Source organism: Thunnus maccoyii, chromosome 10 (assembly GCF_910596095.1).
Source record: "Thunnus maccoyii chromosome 10, fThuMac1.1, whole genome shotgun sequence".
Lineage (NCBI taxonomy): Eukaryota > Metazoa > Chordata > Actinopteri > Scombriformes > Scombridae > Thunnus > Thunnus maccoyii.
In genome coordinates, this window is record NC_056542.1 from 16,777,444 (window position 1) to 16,802,956 (window position 25,513).

Below are 25,513 nucleotides of genomic sequence, written 5' to 3' on the forward strand. Positions count from 1 at the left end.
TTATAAGGTGTTATTTATAGTTCATAGTTTAGCTGTGATATTTATGCAATCCTTATTGTCAGTTTTACTGGGGCTCTTTACTCATAATGGTACAGTATAATGCAGGCGTGTGGAGTTGGTAGAGTCTTTATAATGCAATAATGACTCCAGTATCTCATCACTTCACTAATAAATTAGATTAACCACATCCGGAAAACAACCAGTCTGATGCACAAAAACCCCACATTTGTGAGCAGTTTGGTCTGTAAAGTGCACATACATCCGTGTCGGTTTGTGTGCTTATGCTGCAGGCGAGGACCAGGTTTGTAGCTGCTACTGAGGTCATGTTTTCAGTCTACAGTTAAAATCTGATAATGTATAATGGACTCAGATGGCAATAATGATAGGATGGCAACTTATTTTCAGTAACTGGAAGACACAAGATCCTCCTTTTCAGGATTGGTTGACAGGAAAAGTGGCTGCATGTGAAAGAATTTAATGTAGCAAGAGGACAAAGTGTGTGTGTGTAAAGATGAGCTGGAAACTTAAGATTTAAAGAGACATTTGTGTGTTTGTGTTTGGAAATGGGCTGTATATTTTCTGATTTACAATACTTAAAAATCAAAATTGCATGTGATAAAAAATAAATTACACATGGGGGCAATTCATGGGCTGATTCCAGTATGTTTCATCTCAATATGTTTAATTTGATCACTTTTATCCCAACATAAATAAACAGTAAAGGATTCAGTATGTGTGTGGAGATGGTTCTTATATCCTCATGTTGAGAAATATAATCAATCAGTTCACTGAATTGATAAAATGTGAAAAATATTCGGGAGAGACTGAAAGCTGGAGACCGCTTGGAAGCCCTTTAGCGACCCCTGGGCCACCCTGCACCCTACGTTGGGAACCGCTACTGGTCTGCTATGGACTCTATTCCCTAAGGTGGACACATGACAGACAGGTGGCGCTACTTTACTGGCATTGATGGGGTCGGCCAGTCGGGAGGAACAGAAGTTTGTTCTGCGCTTGTGTTTTTACGCAGGCGCAGATCATGCTGTTTGTCCAGTTTCGCTGGTTGACTTTTACCTGTGAGGTAGACTAGTTTCGGCTCTCCGGTGGGAATAAAGAGCTTACCGAGCACCGTCCGGTCCAGAGGTGACAAGACTTTCCTCCTCCCCTCCCCGGACCGTGTGACTCAGGGGTTCCCGCTGCGGAGCGTCGGCCGGGATTTCTTCGGGATTTTACATAGAGTCGGTGCGCAACAGCGAGCAAAGCAGGAGGCAGGTGCACCGGAGAGGAGGACAGGACAGGACAGGGGGAGGAGGAGGAGGAGGAGAAGGAGGGCTGCATGTATTTCCGTGAGAGAGTCCTGTCGTTCACACCTCGCCAAATGATTGGAAATCAACTGGTTGGCGCCTCGGTGGTCGATGTGTGTGAGTTTCATTAGTATGCGGCTGGAGTCCCCCCGCTGCTGCCGACTGGACTGATCGGCAGCCCTGAAGTCTCCTCCGTGGCTGCTGAGTGACTCCTCGCCCCGGGGAGGACGAGGAGGAGAAGGAGGTGGAGGAGGAGGCGGCGGCAGAAGCAGGACCCCGGCTGCACCGACTGGTCTGTGGGACTGTTTTAACGCACGCAGCGCGGCGGACCTCCTCTCCCTGTGGATCAGGAAGATGATGGGCTTTCTGCGCCGGACGTTCAGCCGCCGCTCACGGAGCCGCTTCCAGGCGAGAGAGAGGGACGAGCGGGACGGTAAGGGGGGAGGAGGAGGAGGAGGAGGAGGAGGAGGAGGTGGTGGTGCGGGAGGGGTGACCGGGAACCCCCTGCTCCTGGCTCATCAGCAGCAGGTCGTCCACGCGCCCGCCGTGGTGGCCGCGGGAGCGTCGGTTCACATCCCGGCTGCTGGGACGGCGCGGACCACCATCACCTGCCGGGTCCTGCTGCTGGACGGCTCGGATGTCAATGTGGATTTGCCTGTGAGTGAGCTGAAACCTGTCCGGTTTGCTGACTGCGGCTCTGTGTGTTTACACTGGCCAGCCGAGTGTGTGTAAACAGAGTAGCTACGACCCCATGGAGCAGGACTAGGTGGTAGCCTAGATCAGTGGTGTCAAAGTGTGGCCCGGGGACCCCGCGGAGACCATGTGTGGATGCCAGGGGTCCCCATGCAAAATAGGTGACAGGTGTATCCCAGTTAGCCAACAGAAGCAGGGCTCAATTTACTGTTTTAGACCCTTTTTAAATTGAGAATGTGAGGACAAAGTGCATCACATGATTGTCTGAACATTTGAAATTAGATTTTCTCATTTAAAAAAGTTTTCCACTATCTTCATAAATTGAACACAGCTCTGGTTAGATATTTTGTTTGTTTACATCCTCTTATTTCCTCATTCTAGTAGCAAATACACAGTTCAAAGTAGAGCTGAAATCAATTATTCCATTCATTATTTAGTTGACTGACCAAAAATTAATCAACAGCTATTTTAATTATTGATTTACTCAAGCTGAAATGATTATCTTTCACTGGTTTAAGCCTCTCAGATGTGAGGATTTGCTGCTTTTCTCTGTTTTATATGGATGTCAGTTGAAAACCTTTGAGTGTTGGACTGTTTTTCAGACACAATTAGCAATGTGAAGAGCTCTTCTTGGGCTCTGGGCTACTGTTTTTGGCATTTTTCACCAACTTTTTGACTTTTAACGGTTTCAGCCAGTTGCATCACAAGCTCAAATCGACCTTAACAAAACTCCTTGCGCTAAAATGTGACTTTTTGGAGTTTGGCACTCACACACAAGTTAACCTTACTAAAAGTTTCAGTTTCGCTGCCTGTAGTGTTATAGTGGCCTACATAGTATCTGTGTGTGTATGCGAGTGTGTCTCTTCTCTGTACAGTACAAGAGGTGCAGCTCCAGATGGTGTTATGATCAGCCAATTCATCACATTACTTCTCCCATTCTGACTACAGGGAAATCTAACTATGATAGACCTGAAGCTGCCCTCTCCTATGTGCTCTTTAACAGCATCTTCCTCTCACTTTCTGCCTCTCTCACTCTTCCTCAGTCTATCTGATTTTCCTCTGCTGTCCCCCTGGCTCTCTTCCTTGTGCCATCTTCCCTCCTAATCTTCTTTTACACTCCCTCTGTGGCTTGCTCTCTTGCTCATCATCTTTACTCTTTCACACTCTGCCTCCTCATCCCCCCCTCTTTTTCTTCTTCTTCATCTCCTTTTTCCTCCTTCGCTCCATCCATGTCTCTCTTTCTCTCTCTATTCCCCGACTCCCTGATCTGATTTACCACTGCGGGGACTCTGTGTCACAAACGAGTGCTACGAGTGTGCAGGGAGGGTAGGTGGGATGGATGATGAGCGAGTGTGTGGGCATGCATGCGTAAGTGCCTTCTTGTAAGATGTTTTCATTTTGAAGGTTGTGTGTGTGTGTGTGTGTGTGTGTGTGTGTGTGTCACTGAAGCTGTTGCGTGCATGCGTCACCTCCAAGCACCCGGCCGGCGTGTAGTGAGTTATAAGAGCGGGGAGACTTTCTCTTGTCCTACAGCGAGATTACAGCAATAACGCTCAAGCCACAGCTTCTGCCGAGGTAACGCAGTTCCAACAAATAACACAAAATGACACATGGCTCGTCATACTGGCAGCTTAGTCATGGGTGTTTTGGAACAAGTTTGCTCATGTCCTCTTGTTTTTCCCACAGGCACTGACACAGGTGCACTGAAGTCGCCTAAAGCTCATTAGCCTGTCACTTCAGGCTGAATACAACCAACAGGAACAGTAAAATAGTCACTTCACTGTGTGTTGCCTCTGCGTGTGATAGAGGGCTGTGATTTCAATCAGCCTCTCTAAACTACACACTGCAGAATGAGCAAGAGTGTTCTGGTGATTTTTTTTTTTTTTTTTTCTGTCCCCAATCCCTTAATACCACTGATTTCCTCACACATTCATACACTCACCAGGAAGTTTAGACTGGTGGTTATCAGGATCCAAAGTACAAGGCTGTCATCTTTCTACACACCCACTGTGTGTTATATGCGGGGCAGATTCGGGTCAGGTCTTCAAACGAGGCGATGTGGCACATCTGCTCGTAAACTGTCCAGATAAAGTTTGGGGCACAAGCGCAATCACACACTTGTGTGCTAATGATAAAGGCCTGAATAAGGGCCTTTCCCTCAGGGGCTTGTCCTTCTCTTCTTTGACCCAGATGCAGCACACACACACACATGGACAAACAGCCACATTCATGTCCACTACAAGTCATTACGCTCCTGATATGAACACTAGGTCTGTTTTCTATTTCATGCCTAAATCATCAGAAATTCTGTAACCACCTGAACAGTGAAACTCAATTAATCCGGAGAAGATCCTGTTACTACAACAGGAGAGATAAAAATAAACATACACACAATGCTCCTTTTGGAACAAATAATTTACCTTTTGTTCTTTTGTTGTAGAGCAAGTCCAAAGGCCAGGACCTTTTTGACCAGATCATGTATCACATAGATCTGGTTGAGACAGACTACTTTGGACTGCAGTACATGGACGCAGACCAAGTCTCAGTGAGTGCACACACACACACTCTTAAACAAGCCCTTAGACCACAAGCTGAGACTCATTCTCACCTTTTTTTCTCTCAGCACTGGCTGGATATGTCCAAGCTTATAAAGAAGCAGATCCAAGGTAAGTTCGTGCCAGGGTATTTTTCTAATAAGGCATAAACTTGTGTGTGTGTGTGAAGGAAATGTGCAGTGTGCTGCATGTGCATGTGGAAGCAGGTAAGTGGGAGAGCAGGTGGCGCATTATCGAATGTTTACATGGTGATTAGCATGTGTGTTATGAGCCGTACCCTTGTTTGCTCTCCAGCTTGTAACAGGGGGGATGAATGGTACAAGAGGGGTGGAGGAGAGGCGGATGTTGTTCTACTTGTTGGCTGGTCTTTTCTTCACTGGTTGTAGTTCAGGAGCCTGAAAGAAAGTCTGATTGATGTTCAAGTGAAACAGGAAAGAAATAATATGCATGAATGAAGATTTGTGGCCTGCTGACTGATGGACTGGATGAGCAGAATAGAGTGTAAGAATTAGATAAAATGGATAAAAAAAGATTAGATTTGCTTTAATTCATTTTCACTAGATTACTACTTCATCTCTCTCCATCCTTTTCCCTTCCTCTTTTCTGTCTTTCTTACACACACACACACACACAGTCTTTTCTCACACTTTGCCCTCTGTCTTTATTTCATTTAGATGGTCCGCCATTCAGACTGTTCTTCAGAGTGAAATTTTACTCCTCAGAGCCAAATAACCTGCGTGAGGAATTTACAAGGTAAAAATCTCTCTCACACACATACACACACACTCACACACTCACACACACAGAGTTTTCTCCAGAGCCTCGTGATGAGGTCTAAAGGGGATGAGGGGCTAATTACTTTGCTGCTGTGGGCAGATTCAAATCAAGGCCAAATGGACAGAGACTTGTTAGAACAAATTATGTGACAGAGATGAGGCAACACTGGTGACATATCAATTGATTTATATTCTCTTGCACTGTTGTTTTTTTCCCCAACAGGTATCTGTTTGTGCTGCAGCTTCGACAAGACATTCTGTCTGGCAAGTAAGTCGTTGTCATTGTTAATGCAGTGACATACAGCAATTCATACATACAAACATAAATACATACATACAAAGTCATAAACACACATACCACAATTTTATATATTACGTAAATATACAGTATATATTGTATATTTTTTCATGTTTAAAGGAATAGACATTTTTGGAAATAAACCAAACAGTAGATGAGAAGATGGATACCACTCTTGTATCTGTACTGTAAATATGAAGCTACAACCAGCTGGTTAGCTTAGCTTAGCACAAAGACTGGGGGAAACAGCTAGCCTGGCTCTGTCCATGTCATTACATCAGACATCATTTACATAAGAAACAATACTAGAGAGGTTGGAAGCTAAGGCCTTGAGCAAAGAGCTTTCCTGAAAACTCAAAGCAAGATAAGACAAGTACTATGCCATGTATGTGAGTAAAAGTTTACTGATATGAGGGAAGTATTGGACGTTGAGGATGGATAGCTGTGAGAAAGGGGATGAATGTAGGAGGAGAAAGTATTCAGACGCCAAAATGCTGCATGGTGGTTTGTAAGACTCAGAGTCAGAATTTTACAAGTCTTTGAAGTTATCACGGTGGCAACTATTTGATCTTTTCTCACGCCGATGGTGATGTAAACAGTAGATAACAGTAGTATTGACCAATGGAGCGTCTTGCTGGATGGTGCCAAATTGTGTTGCAGCTTGAAAAAAAATGAGAAAAACTCCTGCACACTGTCTCGCTTACTGCTGGAATATTTATCAGTGTCAAAATGTAGGTCTGTCTGACCTTAAACAGGTGTGCGGGGAAGCATCACAACACTTCCATATACATTATATACACATAGAAGTTCATTCAATCATCCAGTCAGAGGACCACAGAAATTTAACTGCTGAGCGAAGCACCTTGAGCTAACCCAAAGCATAGCAGAGACTAGAATAGTAGAAAATAACACAAGGGCAACAAGAGCAACAGACTGCCCCCATTCAAATGAATGAGCGGGTTGTATTTTTACTCACAGGACTAATGTTGGTCCAAACATGGCCGTAGGAAGGGATCAAAATAGCCAGTATGAACAGGAGGAATGATTACAGTAAGCAAAAACTGATTCAATATACATATAGACACGTAAGCATTGTTTTAACACAGACTTGAAAACAATGTCAACATGTCCTTTAATGCTTTAATGAATATTCATTCCTGGATCATAACCTTGAATCTACATGCCTGAATCTGACCTCACCTTAACCGGAACAGAAGAGAATCTTCACCCTAAGATAAATTTCCCTCCTCACGAGGACAAAAACAAGTTCTCTTAAGTCATTTTCTGGTAATTCCTCTTCATCTGTGAGGACTTGTGCATCTCACAACCTGGGATACACACGCTCACCTGCACGATCGCACACACAGGTCACCTAGATGAGAGTTTTTGGGACTTCTGTACAGTAAAGTCTGCTTCTTATGTACAAACATAAGCATGTATGCACACACACACACACACACAAACATACAGTGTGTTACTCCTCTCCCTTCTCCTGGCTCTATCTGGGCCACGGATCCCCTGAGTCCAGCTCTATTATAAAGCTCAAGATCAGGAACAGTAGAGGGCTGCTTATTTTAGGAAAAGGGTTGCTCCTCTCCTCCTTGACACACACACACACACACTCACAGAGTCTAGGGTATTCAGACACTTTTATGTCTCTCCAACACATGATAACATGTACACATCACACTATGAATAGGACAGTGTTTTTGATTTTGTGAGAGTGTGAGAAGCACTCAGACTGGAAACAGCTCACCACAGCAGTGTCACTCCTTTTCTCTCTTCAGATTGAAATGTCCGTATGACGTCTCGGTAGAGCTGGCAGCATATTGTTTACAAAGTAAGTAGATTTCACAACCTCACCAGGAAAATTTTATTAATTTATGTTTACAACTCCACACATGGAGTTTTGTATATTTTAGCCCATTAAGTACAAATCGTTTATTTCACATTACTGCCACCTGTTTTTCACAGCATATTCTGAGCTTTTAGACTCGTTTTCTACCTTTCAGGAGGTTGTTCCCTTTTATTTCAGTGTGATATGAAAATCAACTTGCAGATTTTAAACATGAAAGATTTTTTATCGTCTGGATAATGATGTAGTTGTGAGCAGTAACGGCTTTTAGAACTCTTCCTTGTTGGTGCGTCCAAGATTTGAGATAACTTGTCATAAAGCAAGGAATTTATGATCTGTGGCATCAGAAAATCAAACAATAAGCCAAACTGTGAAAATACAGTATGAGTTTCCTGGTTTTCTGCATGAAAATGTTTCCCTTTAGCAGCCTGTAAAATCTCTCTAAATCTCTCTCAAATGCACCAGCAAAGACTTTTTTTTAAACAATTTGTGTTTACGAGTGCATCATCACACAAAAAACTAATGCACTATTCACAGTGAATTGCTTGTCTTAAACAAGTCTCTAGTATGCAACTGCATGCTTTCATACTGTGTTGCAGCTGTTTGAGAACAAATTTGCAGCTTTAAAGAGGAAATGTCAGTAGTATCATCACCTCCCGCGCTGCTCTCCTGACACTGTGTGTGTGTTTCAGAATTTCTTGTTTTTCGTGCGTCTGTACTGAACTGATGTGTGTCTGTGTGCATCGTCATCCAGGCGAGCTGGGAGACTGTGACCCCTTGGAGCATTCTCCTGAGCTGGTGTCGGAGTTTCGTTTCACTCCTAAACAGAGTGAAGCCATGGAGGCGGACATCTTTGGAAGGTGGTTGGACCTCAGGTGAGATGTCAAGTTATCGATCCATCGTGAATGTCAGTGTCGGGCTTTATTCTGGACATTACAGGTCATGCAAAATGGGACTAAAATCCAGGATGCAGAATATTTTTTGCTGTGTCAAAGCAGCTCATTGGAGGGCGTCCAGTTGCCGGCAATTTGACCTGAGCAGGTTTATCTCCTCATTGGATGAAAGTCATTCCGCTGCTGGCTTTCAATGCCTGCATTTCCACTGACAAGGGCGTCTAAATTTCACTGTCCCTCCACTCTCTCCTCCTCCTCCTCCTCCTCCTCCTCAGCCTCGCTCGCACTGGTCTGTGTGTGAAGGATTAAGGGATTAATCCCTGGAGGGTCTTGATTGATTCCGGGCAGTATTTAACCCAGCCGCGGGTCTGATCGCTCCCATCTCGGATTAGATTACATACACATATGCTGTGCTTCACAGAGCCGACAAACCCACACTGAGTTCACATCTCACACAGTCATTCTTACACACACACAACACCTTGAAAGAGTCAGGGACGCAGCCAGAAAGTTACTCACTCAATATTTCCCTTAGAACTAACACCAATTACCAGTAGAAGCCATGCAGGCGTAACTGGTAGCTTTGTTTTTTCAGATCAAGCTGCCACACAGTGTCAGAGCTGAGGTGATGGAGGGAGTGATGTTTTTGTTGTGAAAACTCAACATGGTGTCTCATTTTGTATCGTCAGGGGAAAGAGCCCGTCTCAAGCAGAGATCTCCTTCCTCAACAAATGCAAGTGGCTGGAGCTTTACGGAGTAGATATGCACTTTGTTAAGGTGTGTGTATGTGTGTGTGTGTTTTTTATCATTTTACAAAGTATCACTTGATTTGTGTCACTACATTGCAAATGTGTATTCTTGAGAACTTAAAGTGTGTGTTGTATCTTCAGGGCAGAGATGGAGGAGAATACGCACTAGGTCTCACTCCTACTGGCATCTTAGTATTTGAGGGCTCCAATAAAATCGGCCTCTTCTTCTGGTAAGTACATCAAACGTTTCTCTAATCATTGCGTCCTATTAAACTACAGATGCACCGATCTGACTTCTTTTCCACTGATATCACGATAGTGAGTACTGATCCCATCACAGCGCTTTAGAGCCGCAACGATTAGTCAGTCAATTAATTAGCCGATTAATCAGAAACTATTTTTTTAAACAAACAGGCCAAATATTTGATGGTCAAATATTTTTCTTTGTCTTGCAATACAGCAAATAGAATATTTTTGGGTTTTCATCAGACAAATCAGGACATTTGATGACATCACATTATGCTTTAGGAAATTATGATGGTTTTCACTGTTTTTTGATGTTTTATAGGCTAAACCGTTAGTCTATAATTGAAAATATAATTGAGTAGCTGCAGTCCAACAATCCTCTTTTTCCCTAATTTTAAATCTGTATACCTCACTGAGCAGAACTAATTTGAATAGTTTAACATGAGGCCAGATATTACTGTGGCACTTCTAAATGATTTGTGACTGAATAAATGTAACTAATAGCACAACATAAAAATTTCCAATGACTCAAAAAAAACTATATTTACTGTGAACTGGTAATTCATGGCCAAAAACTGATCTGCTCAATTCGGTCAATATTGTTGCCAACACTGATCTAGAGTATCAGGAACCTTAAATTAACACTCAAACTTGAGGTACTAATAGAGAGTTCTTGGTTTTCTTGTGTATTTGTGTGTCTCTGTGTGTTATCCAGGCCCAAAATCACTCGGCTGGACTTTAAAAAGAGTCGACTCACATTGGTGGTGGTGGAGGACGACGATCAGGTTTGTATCTTTGTCACGCACACATGTCTACACACAAACAAACGAACACAGACACACAGCTGCAAGGTGACTGACTGTGTTTGGTTGTTTTCTGACTGTGGAGGGCCGGGAGCAGGAGCATACGTTTGTGTTCCAGCTGGCCAGCTCCAAGACCTGTAAACACCTGTGGAAGTGCGCGGTGGAGAGCCACGCCTTCTTCCGGCTACGTCAGCCGGCCACGGGCAAGGCCAGCCGCAATGACTTCACGCGACTCGGGTCTCGCTTCAGATTCAGGTAGAGCTCAGAGACAACACACCTGTTCATCACTCACTGTGTCTTATTGACGACTGAAACTGTACTGAAGAAGGATTATACAAGTTGGCTCACTCATCTAGTTGTGGCCAGCACTAGTGCCAGCATATGGGGAATAGTGTGTCACATAAAACAGAGCCTTTGTATCTATGGTTACAGTGTATCTATGGTTACATGGATCTGTTCCTATGGCGACTGAGATATTCCCTTCATATTGTTTGTTTTCTTCTGACTATTATCAGAGATGGTCGAAGCAAATTCTCACACTTGAAGGTCACTTCCTGTCATTTGTCAGAGCAGTATGAAGTCTGTTTTACATTGGAGTTAGTAGATAAACAACAGATGAGTTACAGTAAAAACAGGAAGTCCTGAATATAATAACCATACTCATGTCACTTACCCTTAAAGGATAAGCTCACATTTTTAATAAGTGTGTCTCATAACAATATTCAGGTGTCCATATGAACATTGAAACAGGTTTTACTTTCTGTAATCATTCCCTGCATAATGTGATTCCAAATTAGGCAGTGGTCTCTTTGAAATTTACAGTATTTTAGTGAAAAATTCCCTCTTTGTGTTTCCCTTTTTCTGTAATAAGCTGCAGTGGAGAGATAGTAACACAAAGAGGGAATTGTGCAGTAAACAGACTAACTTTGGAAGATATCCACTTAATTTAATGAGCTCAGCCTCATGTTAGCTTCAGCTTAAGTTTGGCACGTATTTTTACACAGAACAAGGATTGTGTATTTTGAATTGCTTTAAGAAGGGATCTGTTAATGGCCAGTATGTTTTGATATTCAAATAGGCATCTGACTGCTGTTTCAAGACAAACTAACAAACTAACCTTTAATCTTTTGTTTGTTTTGTTTTGTTTTTTGTTTTTTTTTACATTTTTGCCTTTATTGGACAGTGGATAGTGAAGTGGCAGACAGGAAACAAAGGAAGAGAAATGTTTATGACATGCAACAAAGATCCCTGACTGACCAGGGTCCTCCTAACTTTATATTGTTAACCACTAAAAATATTTAGTCATAAAAATGTACAGAGCAAAAACATAAGATTCAAAAAGCTATAAAACTTATTTCATGTTCATTTCTCTAATCTGAGTTTCGTGTTAAATGACCATTATTTTATACACTAATCCATTTGCCTATGCTACTTCCCAAACTTGTCACAATGATTCCGTCTCACATACAATGATGCAGAACAAACTGTGGTAACACTTTTCCTGACAGTGGTACAATAGATCCTTTTAAAGAACCAGTGTATAAGATTTAGGAGGATCTATTGGCAGATATGCAATATAATATTCACAAGTATGTTTTAATTAGTTTATAATCACCTGAAACTAAGAATCATTGTGTTTTCATTACCTTAGAATGAGCCCTTTATATCTACATAGGGAGCAGGTCCTCTTCCAAGAGGCCACCATGTTGCACCGCCATGTTTCTACAGTAGCCCAGAACAGACAAACCAAACACTGGCTCTAGAGAGGGCCTTTCATGTTTTTTGTGAGTTTTGTGACCACTATAGGCTCTCCTACATGCTTGAAAGGGCGGGGTTGAGAGGAGAGATATTCAGTTGGTTGCAATCTGCAACCTTACCTCTAGATATCACTAAATCCTACACACTGGTCCTTTAAGTGAATTAAAGCACCCAAAAACACCTTGTATAAACTTTATCACTAAGGTTAGACTGCAGTCTATTTGGTCTCTGTATTATCTACCTAAAGTCGTAGTAATAGCAATAAGTAGAACATCACAATAATATTCCCCCTCTTCTGTCTGTCTCAGTGGTAAGACAGAGTACCAGGCCACTCATGGAGGCAGACTGAGACGAGCCAGCACATTCGAGAGAAGACCAAGCAAGCGTTACCCCTCCCGCACACAGTCACTGGGCAAAGGTGAGTCTTATCAGCACCTACTGTACAAACCGCTGATGACTAACATCCCCTGTGTTCGCCTTTACTGTAAGTGCATTATCGTTAAAGGTCACTTACTGTACAGTTGCATAGCTGTTTTAATCAAATCAGACCATTTAAATATCTTAGCTTTGAACATGTTATTTCTTCAGAGAAAAGGAAAAGCTGCAGGCCCCTCTAACAGTTTTTCTCAAAAATTGCGTAAGCAGTAATTTAACGAGTTCCTTTTAAAGAAAGTGAGTCACGTTTTTAAGCCAGACTCAAGTGTCACCTTTCTACTTTGTCACAAGCACCTGCAGTGATTGATTCACACCCTCTGTGAGCAACAGCAGCTTCACAGACCCACAGGCGTCTATCCTACATAAAAGTGCAGACTGTATTTAATACAAATGCGTTTTATTTGTTAGATCTGGAACAGCCATTCAGCACTGGAATATAAAAATGAATAAAGATTCAAATATTGGTAATAGCTGAGTGCCAGAGTAATAACATCTATGCATCATCTAAAGAGTCTGGGGATGGAAAAAAAACTGACTCATGCTAGATAAACCCTGTGAACAAGTACAGAACAATAAAGACACAGAGTCCTGCTTTTTCTTTCTCTGCTCTTCTTCTCTAACATCATCTCTCTCTCTCTCTTTTTCTCTCTCTTAGTTGCCATTTCTCCAGCCAAGCCGCCACATATCAGGTAAAACAGACTATTAGAAAGACCCACAAACATACCTAAACACACACACACAAAACATGCACATTCATATTATTGTACTTGGGAGGACATTCCATTTATTACATTCACTCCTTATCCACTAACCTTGACCTTAATCCGCATAACGGCCTGGATAATCTTAACACTAACACTAAAATAGTGTTTTGTAAAAGGAAAAAGAAGAAAGTTTGTAGAGTTTTCCACCACTTATAAGGATATTTTTCTTGCTGAAAACACACACCATGTAGAATAAACAAGATGAGTGTATTCGGTTTGTTTGTTAATCTGTTATCAATGATTGTTGTCATTCTTTCCCAGCTCTCACGCCAGCCCTGATCCCAGCCTACATCCAGTGAGTGACCTCAGATAACCCACTTTCATACACACACACACACACACACGCACACACGCAGCAGCCACTGATCTGGCTTCGCCCTTGCGACAACATTTAATTTCAGCATCTCTTCAATCCTCTCCTCCCCTCCAGTACCAGCACAACATTCCTATTGGTCATGAGCCGTGGCACCCGCAACATCCCGCTCTCACACCCCCAGTTTACCTGCAGCCCTCCGGACGCGCGCCTCCGCACAGGTAAGATAGCTAACGGCAGAGCGTGGCGTAGAGATGCTCAGTGTCGAGGATTGCGATTGTGAAATTGCTCCTGGGTGACGCGTGTACCATCTGTCTCAGGCGGTCCTTGATCAGAAATTGACTGGAGGGCAAGTTTCTATTTTTAGACAAAGTCACTCATCCCGCGCTCGCTGTTCAGCGCTCCACGTTATCTGTTTTTCATCACACTTCATGTCACTCATAAAGCTCATATGTCTGTCTGTACCTGCCTGTCTGTCTGTCCAACTCATCTGCCTCCATGCTTGTGTGTGTGTGTGCGTGTGTGTGTGTGTTCAGGCCTTCTCTCGAGGCTGCCAGTCCCGTGTCCAGTCATCCTCCTGTACCGGAGCGAACCAGTGGCACCTTCCCAGGATCCATCAGCGTGGTTTACAGGGACAAGGTCATGACCGCACTCTGACCTCTGTTTGACCCCGGGCTCTGTTTTAAACCGAGACCCTTAAAACTGACACTTAACACAGACTGGCGCCACAGAGAGAGAAGCTCTGACGATGGACTCAACGGAAGACGTTGTCTCCATCACCATCATCACTTCCGCCATCATCCATTTGTCACCTTCCCTCATGTGTTATATCTTAAAAAAGGATAAAGGACCTTATCTTTTACGTGGACTAAAAGACACCACTAGGACCCAACTACAATTAAGATTTAATAGCTTTGTGCCTCAATTTGCTTTACATGTAATCATGGTTGGTGTTTTAATCCCATAATATGTTTACTGCAAGATCTCAAATCTGCCTGGAAGATGACATTATTCTTCATGCCTTAGAAATCTTGTGACTTGTGTTAAATTATCCACTTTAATTAGAGAAGAAATAAAGCGATGCAAGTGCTGAATGAGGTAATTCTCATCAGGTGAAAGGGGGTCCAATCCTGCACATATGCTGGTTTTTAGGGATGAAGCTGCTTTATGTTTAGTATGTAGCTGAGTGTGAGAAAGAAGCATGAACTAGAGTCCTGCATATCTGGGGTTTTGCTTTCATTGTGAGGTTTTTAAATAAACTTTACATTGATGCTCTATCAGGTTATGGATTTATGAAATCAACCAATTGTTTACAGAAAATGTGGCCAATGTTTTTGTAGTGCGCCTTTTACTCTGTTCTGTTTACTCAGATACTCACACTGTGCCTTTAGGGATGTTAACATATTACTTCTCAAATAAACTGAATGTTTATAATTGCAAAAATGCAAAGATCTGTCCTTTGGTGTAACACTTGTAACAGTGGTATACAGTCTTTTCCCACATCTATAGTGAGATGGTTTTATTTGATGAATAGGAATCATGAAGTTGAAATGATTAGACAGTAAATCATGAACTTCTGTTTTTGAGTTTTATTACAGCTGGTAGAAAAAGTGGAGGAAGCAGTTTTAACTGGCATTTTGTTGTTGTTTGTGGTGGTGGTTGTGGGGGGGGGGGGGGGGGGTTATCTGTTTTGATTGCACGTGTCATCTTCAGTTTCCCTCTGAGTGGTCCCGCTTCAGACCATCAGTTCAGCATCGAGGAGAATGAGACTTCGTATTCTGGCAAGATCCACCACCACCATCGCCGCCACACACATAGCCAGGACACGCTCTGCCATACACACACCAAGAACAGTGAGTACAGTCCAAACATTGTGTGTGTCTGCAAATCTGTGATATTTCTAGACTGAATGCTCTTTTTATGATCAGGGCTGTGTGTTGGCCAGGAACCCTGTATTTTGTTAAAGGGCCAATTCACCCAAATCACAAAAAAACACATTTTCCCACTTACTTATAGTGTAGTTCAGTGTTCAGTGGTATCTAACTGTGCAGCTACATTTGGTCAGATTTTGAAATATCTGACATGAAGACTTCTGCTGTCACTCCAATACAGTGCAGGTGATTTACTTTGTGGTGCTAAAATATTGTAAATTAACATTTTAAAAACCTTAACAGTTATGTGTTGTTCTAGAAATAATGTCCTGTTTACGTGGGATAATCCACAGACCTCACTGGTTGTTTTCATTTGAAACAGTTTTATTGTCACTGTTAAAAGCAGCTCTGTGTGTTATCCAGAGTTTCACCTCCATTGTGGTGGGGTTGAAGCAGAGTTCTCAGTGATGGATACTACAAGACTTCTTGTGTTTTGGATGAACTGCACCTTTAACATAATTGCATATCTTTCTTTCTTTCTGTATTTCTGTCTTTTATTCTAAAACATTAATGTAAAGCATTAATACAATATACCATTTAGATACCAGCTTCACCATCCCTCCCACATCAAACCTCCCCCAATAGTTACCCAGTGAGTCTGTTCAGATTAAACGATCAAAAGTGTTTAATAATCTATATAATGGCACATGTGGCTTTGTGTGTATTAGAACGTCGAGTTCCTCCCTGCCCGGCAGATGAGTTGGACATCTCTCAATCTCTTCTCAAGGCACTGGAGTCGGACAGTGATTCTCCTCCCTGGCCTTCGCTGCACGTCAACATGGACAAGGTCAGACACATTTCATACACGCTGCTGCTTTCCAGTTGCTATTTCTCAGTGAGATGTTTCCCAGACCTCTCCTCACTTTTTCTCTGTGTTTCGCTGGCAGGGAGAGGAGAAGCAGCTGTCGGAAAAGTCTCTCCACCCTCCCGCCTCCCCGGCGATGCTCCCCGACCACCTCAAGTGTAACATCCTCAAGGCCCAAATGGAAGCAGCTTTCAGGGTGAGCACCAAAGATGACTCCCTCCTACCCATTTAAACACAGCATGCACTGTGAAGTGTAACTAATAGCGATACTTGCATCCTTTTCTCCTCCACAATGTAGAAGGAAGCTCCTGCAACACCTAGAGGAAAGAACTCAAATGAGACCCTCAATGACAGGCCAGTACCCTCACCCTTTCTTTACGTGTTTACACATCTTTCTGCATGTGTTTATTTATAACAAACTCTCAATGTGATGATTCTGGTCTTCAGGTATCAGAGCTCATCTCAAGACTCAGCTGCATCCAGTATGACTTCAGACAAAACGCCCCACCGGCAAGAGCGCAACCCAACGCCAGAAAGGCTCCAACCCAAACCCAACACGGGCACCAACCGCAGAAAACGACTGGTCAGACAGTTCAGCTTGTGAGTACACATCGCCTTTGATTACTTGTTGAAGCGCAGCGCTGCCGACCAGCACTTGAACTCTTATAAGAGGAAAATTGCACTCGGGAAATGAATACTCCACTGGGTACTTGAAGCACATGTAATGCTATCTCCGCTCTTTGAAAATGACATTTTGCTCAGAGCAATCTGCAGGTCATGAAAGTCATTCTGTCTCTCTCATTTCATTCGTTCATCAGTAACCACGAAGATGAAGATAATCTCCCAGAAGCACTCGCAGCAATCTCCTCCCAGAGTGCAGCAAAGTCAGGCTCTAGCAGCTCATTGGACAAACAGATACAACCGTCCATATACCCACAGGTAACTCTCTCACTTATGCACACACACACACACCTTTAAGTAAGCCATTTGTTCAGTGAACTACACTCCACTCATAGGGGGATTAATTCAGCCTCTCAGTCATTATCTGTGAGTAAATAGAGGAATGTCTCTGTGTGTGTATATATACGTCAATGTGTATTCCAGGTGGATAATATGCCAGCACTGGAACTGGGTAGTCCGTGCTGTCTCTCTCCTTCGCCTTCTCCCCACCTCTCCCCTTCTTACTACCGTAGCTCCATTCCTCACCTGGTCCCTTACCTTGCTGCCCATAACGACAGGTAACAAGCCTCCACTCTGCTCTATATTCATTAAAACCTTTCTCCAGTGATCTTGCTATAAAACTATTTTTTTTGGGTAAAATTGTGCTGTACCCCCTCTCTCTCTCTCTGTCTCTCTCTCAGAAGAAAACATTTTAGAACAAACATTTGTTTAGGTGTAAAAAGACATTGTGTTGAGCTGAAACTGTGACGCTGTTGGGCAATTCATTTTTTTCTACATTTATTCTTTTAACATTATTTCTGAAAGTTTTGAAAAAAATTGTATGCACAGTTTCCCAAAGCCCAAAGTGACGTCCTCAAATGTCTTGTTTTGTCCCAACCAACAGTCATAAATTTAATTCATTATCTTAGAAGACTAAATAAAGCTGAAAACAGTCATATTTGAGAAGCTGGAACCAAAGAATTTGGACATTTTTTCTTAAAAATTGACTCAAAACAGTGACTTAATCAATTTCATTCAGTCCAGTTCAATTAATTTTTTGCCTGTCGACTAATTGATTAATCGACTAATCATTGTAGCTGATTGTCTTAAACTGTTTGTGTTGTATGTATCTTATTTAGCTTTGAAAAAATGTTTTTGCTGCTCTTTTGGCCAAGTCTGTTTTGGAAAAGATATTTTATTCTCAGTGAGATTGGAAAATAAAATGAAATGATGAGGTCTTGTATGTTTCCTTGTCTGTAGCGGAGAGGAAATGAGGCTGGACAGAGAGAAGATACTAAGAGCCCTCCTGATGACGGAGCTCTGAGACCTTGACCCTTGACCCCTGTGACATCGCTGCCAGGTCCAGCAGACCAGGCATTAAGCGTGGAAAGTGAAAGTGGAAATTGGAGATCCAAAGGCGTTGGCTGCAATCAGCATATGTATATTTGCATATTACATTCAGTAGTTATGAATATATGTATATTTGCATAAAGGCAATTGTTATATTTGCTTAATGGTTACTTTAGACGGACGGATCTTTATATTCATCAAACTGAAAATGTATAAACTGTAAGTGAGCTCGAATCAAACTGACTCACACATTCACACTGATTACAGGAAAGCTACAGATGTGACTGGTGCTGCCTGCATGATAAATATGTTACAAGATGAGATGTTTATCTGATTTGCTTTGGGGGTATTTTTAGTTTTTATGTGATTTCATCATCATGTGTCCTTGTTGATGCCTAAACTGTGTTTCAGACAGCGACTGTTGAGGGATTCAGGCTCCTGCCGTCAATCTCGACACTTTAAAAAAAAAGGATAGTCTGAAGTTCAAGGATAGGTTCACGCTTTTTAAAGTCTACCTTAAAGGGGCCATATTATGCACATTTACATGTCTGTGTTTTTAATCTGGGGCTCTACTGGACTATCTTTGCATGATTTACAGTTAAAAACTCCTTTATTTATCTTATGCTGACTTTTTATGCAGCCCCTCAGTTCAGCCTCTGTTAGTTTCTGGAAGCTGCGTCACGGCCGACTTCTTCTAGGGAGGCTACGTCAGCAAACCCTGAGATAAACTATAGTTGTAGGATTTCACTACTTTTTCTTGTTCTTTCTTTTTTGTCATGCACGTCGAGCTGCCTCAGCTCGTTGGCAAGGCATTTTTGACTTGCAGGGAGAATTTCTACATACGTTAATCTAAATTTTTGGAACTTTGACCATGTTTAGCATAGATATTCAACATCATAACAGTATATAAATAACAGAAAACCAGAAAAGGCATAATATGGCCCCTTTAAAACAATACTCACACGCCCAGATGTACATTGAAACTGTTTCTAGTTGCTGTAATTGTTTCTTCTGTCCATACTGGACAGGAAGAGAGCCCCTCCTCATGCAGTTTCAGTTTAAGTGATGGGGGACAAAATCCACAGTCCTTGTTTTTTACATAAATGAGTTCTGAAGTTCAAGCTTTGAATTTGATAATTAAAACATTATCTTCCAAAGTTACCATATTCCTCAACCACAACTCAGTAAGGTACAAAAAAGACTAACTTTGTATTGTTGGAAAAAAGACTATCCTTGGAAGTTACCTACTTGATTTGTCTAACAGAGACTACTGAAGCCTCATATTAACCTCAGCTGAACTTAATAATGCATTTTTGCACAGAAGATTGTAGCTTTTGTCCCTCATCACTTACATTAGAATCACTTTAGGAAATGATCTATCGCTTCACAATTACAAAGGAAGAAAGGATCAATTAAAAACAGTTTCTATGTACATATCGGCACATGAGTAATTGTTTTTAGATAGAACTGAAAAAGGTGAATCTATCATTAAAAGTAAATTCACTTTCAAATCAATTTGTTCAAAATGTAAATACGACGTGTAATTAATATGCTGATAACAGAGCAGACATTGTAAATGCTTACTTCCTTACTGTATTTATTCTAACAGTCAGATATCTGTTTTGACATGCCAAGACATTTGCAGCATTTGAGTTTTTAAGAAACTTGATTGTCTGGACAGAGTGAATTGAAAGTGAAGTGTATTCTGACTCAGTCTCGGAGACGTTGAGATGAGATTGTGCTGCAAGTCTGTGCAGGTTTTAGTGTGCAGACAAGTTGCAGCCTCAATCTTCCCACTAGAAGGAGACAAATCTGCAGTAACTGTTCCTGTGGCAGCTGAACACATTTATCTTGTTTTACAGGTTGTCATGAGGAACATTTGAACATTGTTTTGTTTTTTACATGCAGTTTGAGTTTCTCATCAAGTGCAAAACTGGACTTTAGGTTTAAGCATAACCGTGCTGCTCAACAACTTTGTCAGCCCCTCGTTTTGTCACAACCACATCTGAGGCAACGTATGATCTGCCTCCGTACTGTTTGTGTTAATTGTGTTGTTCCTGCCCTCGGTTGGATCTTAATAAAGGCCACATCATCAGTTTGACAACTCTATAGCAGCATCTTTGGTCTCTGCACTGACATGGGAATGTGGATCGGCCTCGCCCTGTGTGATAAGTGTGTGTGTGTGTGTGTGTGGCGGCCTTACACTCCCTGTGAGGGAATGTTGTTATAAAGGGTATTACTGATTTATCTGTCTCTACACACCTATCAGGTGCAGTATGATGAATCAGCCTGTAATTGCACTTCTGGTCTGTCTTCCAGTGAACCACTTAACACTAGATAATTCATCTACGAGGTAAAGAGGTTCTGGTATGAATAAAAGAATGTGTCTGTTGGTCTTCGTGTGTCATAATGTACTCACGTGGACCATGACAGAACTAATTATGTGGGCGAAAAGATAAACAAACCTTACAAAACGCAGCGCTTTACATCCTGCTTTAAATTGTTAGATGTAATAAGGGACTGTACAGAAATTACTGGGGCAGGGAGGGGGGGCTGAAACCTATGTTTGACTTTTTTTTTTTTCTCAGCAATATCCTTATTAATTTTTAAACAGGAAAACAAAGTTTACAAAGGAAATTTGTAAACAAATATGTCAAGTTTACAGAACAAGTCCATGGTAAAGAAGCATGTTTGACATTTTTTTTAAAAAGTAGTATTGGCTTCGGACAATTGCCTTTGCTTAGAAAAAAAATGCAACATCCTTCTCAAAAATTTCTCAAATCAACTCTGATTTCAAGCTTAAAATGTTAATGGAACAATTTTTTCAGTTTCAACTGTCAAAATGATGGTTAACATAACAAATGGTGCATCCTGTTTACTGAGCAATTAAACTGCTCTGTGGTCTTGAAGAGTGACTAAATAAACATTTATTACCACTCTCACTGAATAAGTGACTGAGGCTGCTGAGGAGCTTCAGCACAGCTTTATTTTTATTTCACTCATTAGCAGAGCAGGTTGTGCTTAACATGTATTATATTGTACACTAACTCTGTATGACATATTTAACATCACCATAGTTCTGTTACAACGCAAGCAACTAGAAGATAAAACTATGTTATTGAGACATGATTGCTTTACTCTGCATTTTGGCAAAATGCACCTTTGTGATTAATGGCACTCACAAAAGATAATATTTTTAAAGTAAGTATTTTAAACCAAGCAGAACAACAACCAACAGTCTGGTAATAAAATAACTTCATAATGTTTACTATCCAGACTGTATAATATCGTATATATGTAAGAAAAATATAAATCAAGCAACATTACCAAAACTGACAGTAACTCGGACAAAGACAGCTCTCCTAAAAAAGGAGAAACCTTGTATAGTTAAAGATAAGATCTGCAGTCCCAAGACTCAACAAGCAAATACAATATTAACCCCTTCTGTCCAATAATTATCCATGTTGTTCACCAGGATATAGAGATCAGCCCACTCAAAATGGTATCCAAATACAGGTGGATCAGATAAACTCTATAAGCAGTAGATAAGCAATCAATCAGATACAAAATCAATGTAAAATGATTCCCTTTGTAGACACCATCCATAAACAATATATATAAATCTAACACTTTTATCAATATCTCTCTAATTGGGAGAGAAGGAGGTCCTATAATCCAGTAAAAATATCTCCTCCAGACAATCCATAAGTGCATAACCTGTTCAAATCAATTCAACCAATTCTTTAAAAGCTGGATTTCCAATGATGTAAAATTATTCTCCTGCAAATAATTTTCAAACAGTCACTTATGTCCTTTGGATTATACATAATCAGAGACTAAATTACTTTCATTCACTCTAATTCCTGAAATCTTTAATATGCTATACTCCAGTGCTCTTGTGTAAATTATAACATTAAACATTTTAAAATAGACTAAAACGGTTCCACTTATAGCAACATTTTCACCACTTTGACATTTTTTTTTCAGTAAATAAAATAAATTGCTCAACAGATTCTGTACTTACAAATATTTCCTACTAAAGTCTTTCAGTACAATGATAAAAGTTACAGAAGGGGAAAAGAAGTATTTTGGGCTTTGTTGCATGGATACTAATGATGTTGCTATGCTGGTTTCAGACAGTGTGTTTCTGTGAGTGGGAGAAAAAGCGTGTGTGTTTAAAAGGGATCAAGTTGGGTGGGGTGCAAAAGATTGTGTTACACAATGCCAAATCTGCCCTGAGGGGGTCTGACATGGTTTTGTCTGCCTTCCTCCTTCTCTTCCCCCTTCCTGCTCTCTCTATTCTTCACTTTTCCACTCTGTGAAAAAAGGCCATCCCCTCAGATAATGTGCTTAGTGTGTCTGAGTGACAATAGCTTCTTTGCCATAGCATATGTGTGTGTGTGTGTGTGTGTGAAACGCAGAGCTATTCACTGTGGACAGTGTAGGAGTTCCCACAGTTTTACCTCCAGCCACATCCTGTCATCACCATCTCCACCTCTGTGTTTGTGCTCCTGCACTTCACAAACCCACCCAAAGTTCAGACACCACTGTGAACGCAGTGTAATAAAACGTGCAGAAGGCAAACAGTGAAATCAAACAGCTGGGGACTGGCAAATTTCACGTTATGTTTATTTTTTCAGCGTGGCCGCAGTAGGACATCCTGAGCAGGAGGTACACGTCCTACTATAGGACGTGGAGCCCAAACAGTAACATTGAAGGGCACAAATGGCAATTAAATTCACAAGATAAATGTTAGAGGTGTCCTTCATTTCCTTTCCTTCGCAACTCTCCATTTACAAATGATCAATCTACAAAAGAAATAGATTTTTTTTTTTTTTTTTTACAGGGGATTCAGTTTATTTGATGGCATTCCCCGACATCAGCGTAGATTGTGGAAAGAAGACAAGGAAAGTGTGAGGGACTGATAAATCTTTGCTGTCCTATGTGAGTAATATATGCAATAAAATCTTTAAGAAACCACCTCAGGCTCCCGAACGTCACTACGTAATCTGAGAGCTTGTGACGGGATTCCTCTTAGGTTAGGTTACAGAGGAGCGGGGCTGTCCTCTGTTCAGGTGTAAGTCCGAAACAAAAGGCAAGACAACATTGGCATTACACAACATGGAAACAAACCCATATAGCGTTTACATAAAGGAGTAAAAGGAGGGGGCTAATGACAACTGAGATGTCACATTTTTGTATGTGAAGTCTGATGAAAGGATCAGACTATTTGACAAACTCACAGTGTAACATATATGTTATAATTCAAAGATACTGCTATTATATTCATTAGTAGTCTTATTGATTAGCAGTGCATTGATATTTGGCATTATGTAAACATCTTAAAGTTTTACTACTAACTTCTTCATGCACTAAAGCTTCCAATACAATCACTGTGTACTGTATCAAATGTATATAAACACATTAAATGTAATTGCATAAACAGATTAGGTATTAAAACATATCGACACAGCCATGCATAATACTCACTCTCATCTCTTGCACACTAAAACACACTCACACACACTTTCATTCTTCACAGAGAAGCTTAAAGAAAAGGTTTAGCTCAGTTGCTACAAGGTATTTCTTCTCTAGTTTGGCTAGCAAATATATCATAGTGATTATAATATTGTAACGTTAAAAAAATCTCTATAAAGCTTTTAAAATACACACTGTGCAATATAAGACAAAACTGCTATTTTTGGCTAAGGCCACAATGATTTTGGTATAAAATACATTAATTTCTGTTCTTAAAGATATAAATAACACATCTAAAAGACTAATTTAAAAAAAAAACAAAAAAAAACCTAACAATACATTACAAGTCTTTAACATATACCAAATCGTCACATGACCTTTGTATATGTGTACATGTGTGACCCTACAGCAGGGTCAGGTCCAGGTACTGTCCCGCCGGCTTGGTCATGAGAGCGGGGAGGGACATGAGAGGAGCATCACCTCCGCTGGACTGACCAATCAGACTGCTGCTCAGGAGAGAAACGGACTCCGCGGGACTCTGGAGGGGGAGAGGTGGGAGATTTGGAGGGGAAAAAAGGAAAGAGAGAGACAGAAGAGTGTTATCTCAGTGTAAAAGGGACAAATTCAAAGCCCTTACACCAGCACCAGATGTTACCCATCACCCTCTCAACCGCCTGAATATTACCCAAAAATACCCAACTATTGCACTATTGTACTAGCTACAACACCACCAACTGACCATTTGCCAAGTCCCGCCTAATTTACTGACGCTACACCTGTCAAGCTTTCTATTCTGGCATGACACACATGCAGTTAACCAACAGGTCTTTGATTTCACGCAGAAGTAAACAAAAGTAGGCTTCTTATTTCTAGTCGAACACCACGGCTTTTGTCAGTTGAAAAGATGACTGTCGCTAACTGATTTTATTAGCTGTGGCTAGTTAGCGTAAGCTAATTTAAACCATAAAATTACGTGAGATGGCTGAAAACAAGAGGAAGGGATTCAATTATGATGAATAACCGATGAGTTTGACAGTGCAAGTTTGGGTGGAGTTGCTGTAATGTCAAGTCCAAACCAAACACAGAGCAGGACAGAGCCGATATCGTTTAGGGTTGCAACTAGTGATTATTTTCATTATCGATCATTTTCTTGATTAATGAATTATTTGTTTGGTCTATAAATGTCAGAAAATGGTGTAAAAATTCCCATTACTTTAACAGTCCAAAATCCAGTTTACTATCATGTATGGCACAAAAAAGCTTCAAATTCTTACATTTGAGAATCTGCAACCAGCTAATTTTGATATTTTTACTAAAACGGTAATTTGATTATCAAAATAGTTGCTGATTAAATTTCTGTATATCAACTAATCAATTCATTGTGGCAGCCCTACTATGGTTACTCTAAATTCTGCTTAGTCTGTAGCATCTCGGAGTGAATGTTTCATTCTGAACAGGTATTTCTCCACCGTAGGTAGTAAGCTTGTTAACTGGACATGCTTACTTTAAAGCAGATTTTTCTATTTTAAATCATACATTTACACTTACATACTACCCTCCAAACTTGTTAGATGAGCACGGTTATGGAAAATCTAAAGCTTGACAGGCCTGTTGTGCATAGTTACGGTTGCTAAGCCATCATAGGACAATTGCTGTTCAGCAGTTAGCTAACAATGAATTAGCCCTCGTGGCTATTGCTGTACCCCATAAAAGACTTTTTGAGAGGACAGGAATGTAGTAACCACTATCAGATAAAGCCAACTGCAAGACAAGGGTCCTAGAGTCGGTCAGAGAAAACAGCACCCCATCAAAATGATTTAAAACAAAACCCAAGGATTGATTCAAATCCA

The 25,513-nt window shown here is 41.1% G+C and overlaps 2 protein-coding genes across 4 annotated transcripts in view; one reads left to right on the forward strand and one right to left on the reverse strand.

Moving 5' to 3' along the window:
* Nucleotides 1-195: 195 nt before the first annotated feature.
* epb41l4b (erythrocyte membrane protein band 4.1 like 4B) lies at nt 196-18,777 on the forward strand. Its single transcript, XM_042424388.1, has 23 exons — nt 196-1,958; nt 4,435-4,539; nt 4,618-4,660; nt 5,224-5,302; nt 5,549-5,593; nt 7,411-7,463; nt 8,233-8,353; nt 9,061-9,148; nt 9,262-9,350; nt 10,082-10,151; nt 10,255-10,424; nt 12,236-12,345; nt 13,018-13,051; nt 13,388-13,421; nt 13,557-13,660; nt 15,153-15,292; nt 16,039-16,157; nt 16,258-16,371; nt 16,474-16,529; nt 16,623-16,775; nt 16,994-17,114; nt 17,280-17,413; nt 18,096-18,777. Exons 1-23 carry the CDS (start codon nt 1,656-1,658, stop codon nt 18,157-18,159), a joined length of 2,349 nt encoding a protein of 782 aa, XP_042280322.1. The 5' UTR covers nt 196-1,655; the 3' UTR covers nt 18,160-18,777.
* Nucleotides 18,778-22,797: 4,020 nt separating this feature from the next.
* Nucleotides 22,798-25,513, reverse strand: part of esrp1 (epithelial splicing regulatory protein 1) — a 13,786-nt gene continuing 11,070 nt past the window's right edge. For 2 of the 3 annotated variants that reach the window (XM_042425013.1, XM_042425015.1), the window contains one exon: nt 22,798-24,201. In XM_042425013.1, coding sequence (XP_042280947.1) covers nt 24,067-24,201 — 135 coding nt within the window. In that variant the 3' untranslated portion in view covers nt 22,798-24,066. The remainder of the gene's footprint in view (nt 24,202-25,513) is intronic. The other variant, XM_042425014.1, reaches the window with a different exon arrangement.

Excerpts from the sequence above, each read along its gene's own strand:
- epb41l4b (XM_042424388.1), top strand. The coding sequence starts at position 1,656 with ATGATGGGCTTTCTGCGCCGGACGTTCAGCCGCCGCTCACGGAGCCGC. Across the intron at positions 10,425-12,235 it reads GGGTCTCGCTTCAGATTCAG|TGGTAAGACAGAGTACCAGG; the intron begins GTAGAGCTCAGA and ends TGTCTGTCTCAG. Across the intron at positions 13,422-13,556 it reads CTGATCCCAGCCTACATCCA|TACCAGCACAACATTCCTAT; the intron begins GTGAGTGACCTC and ends CCTCCCCTCCAG.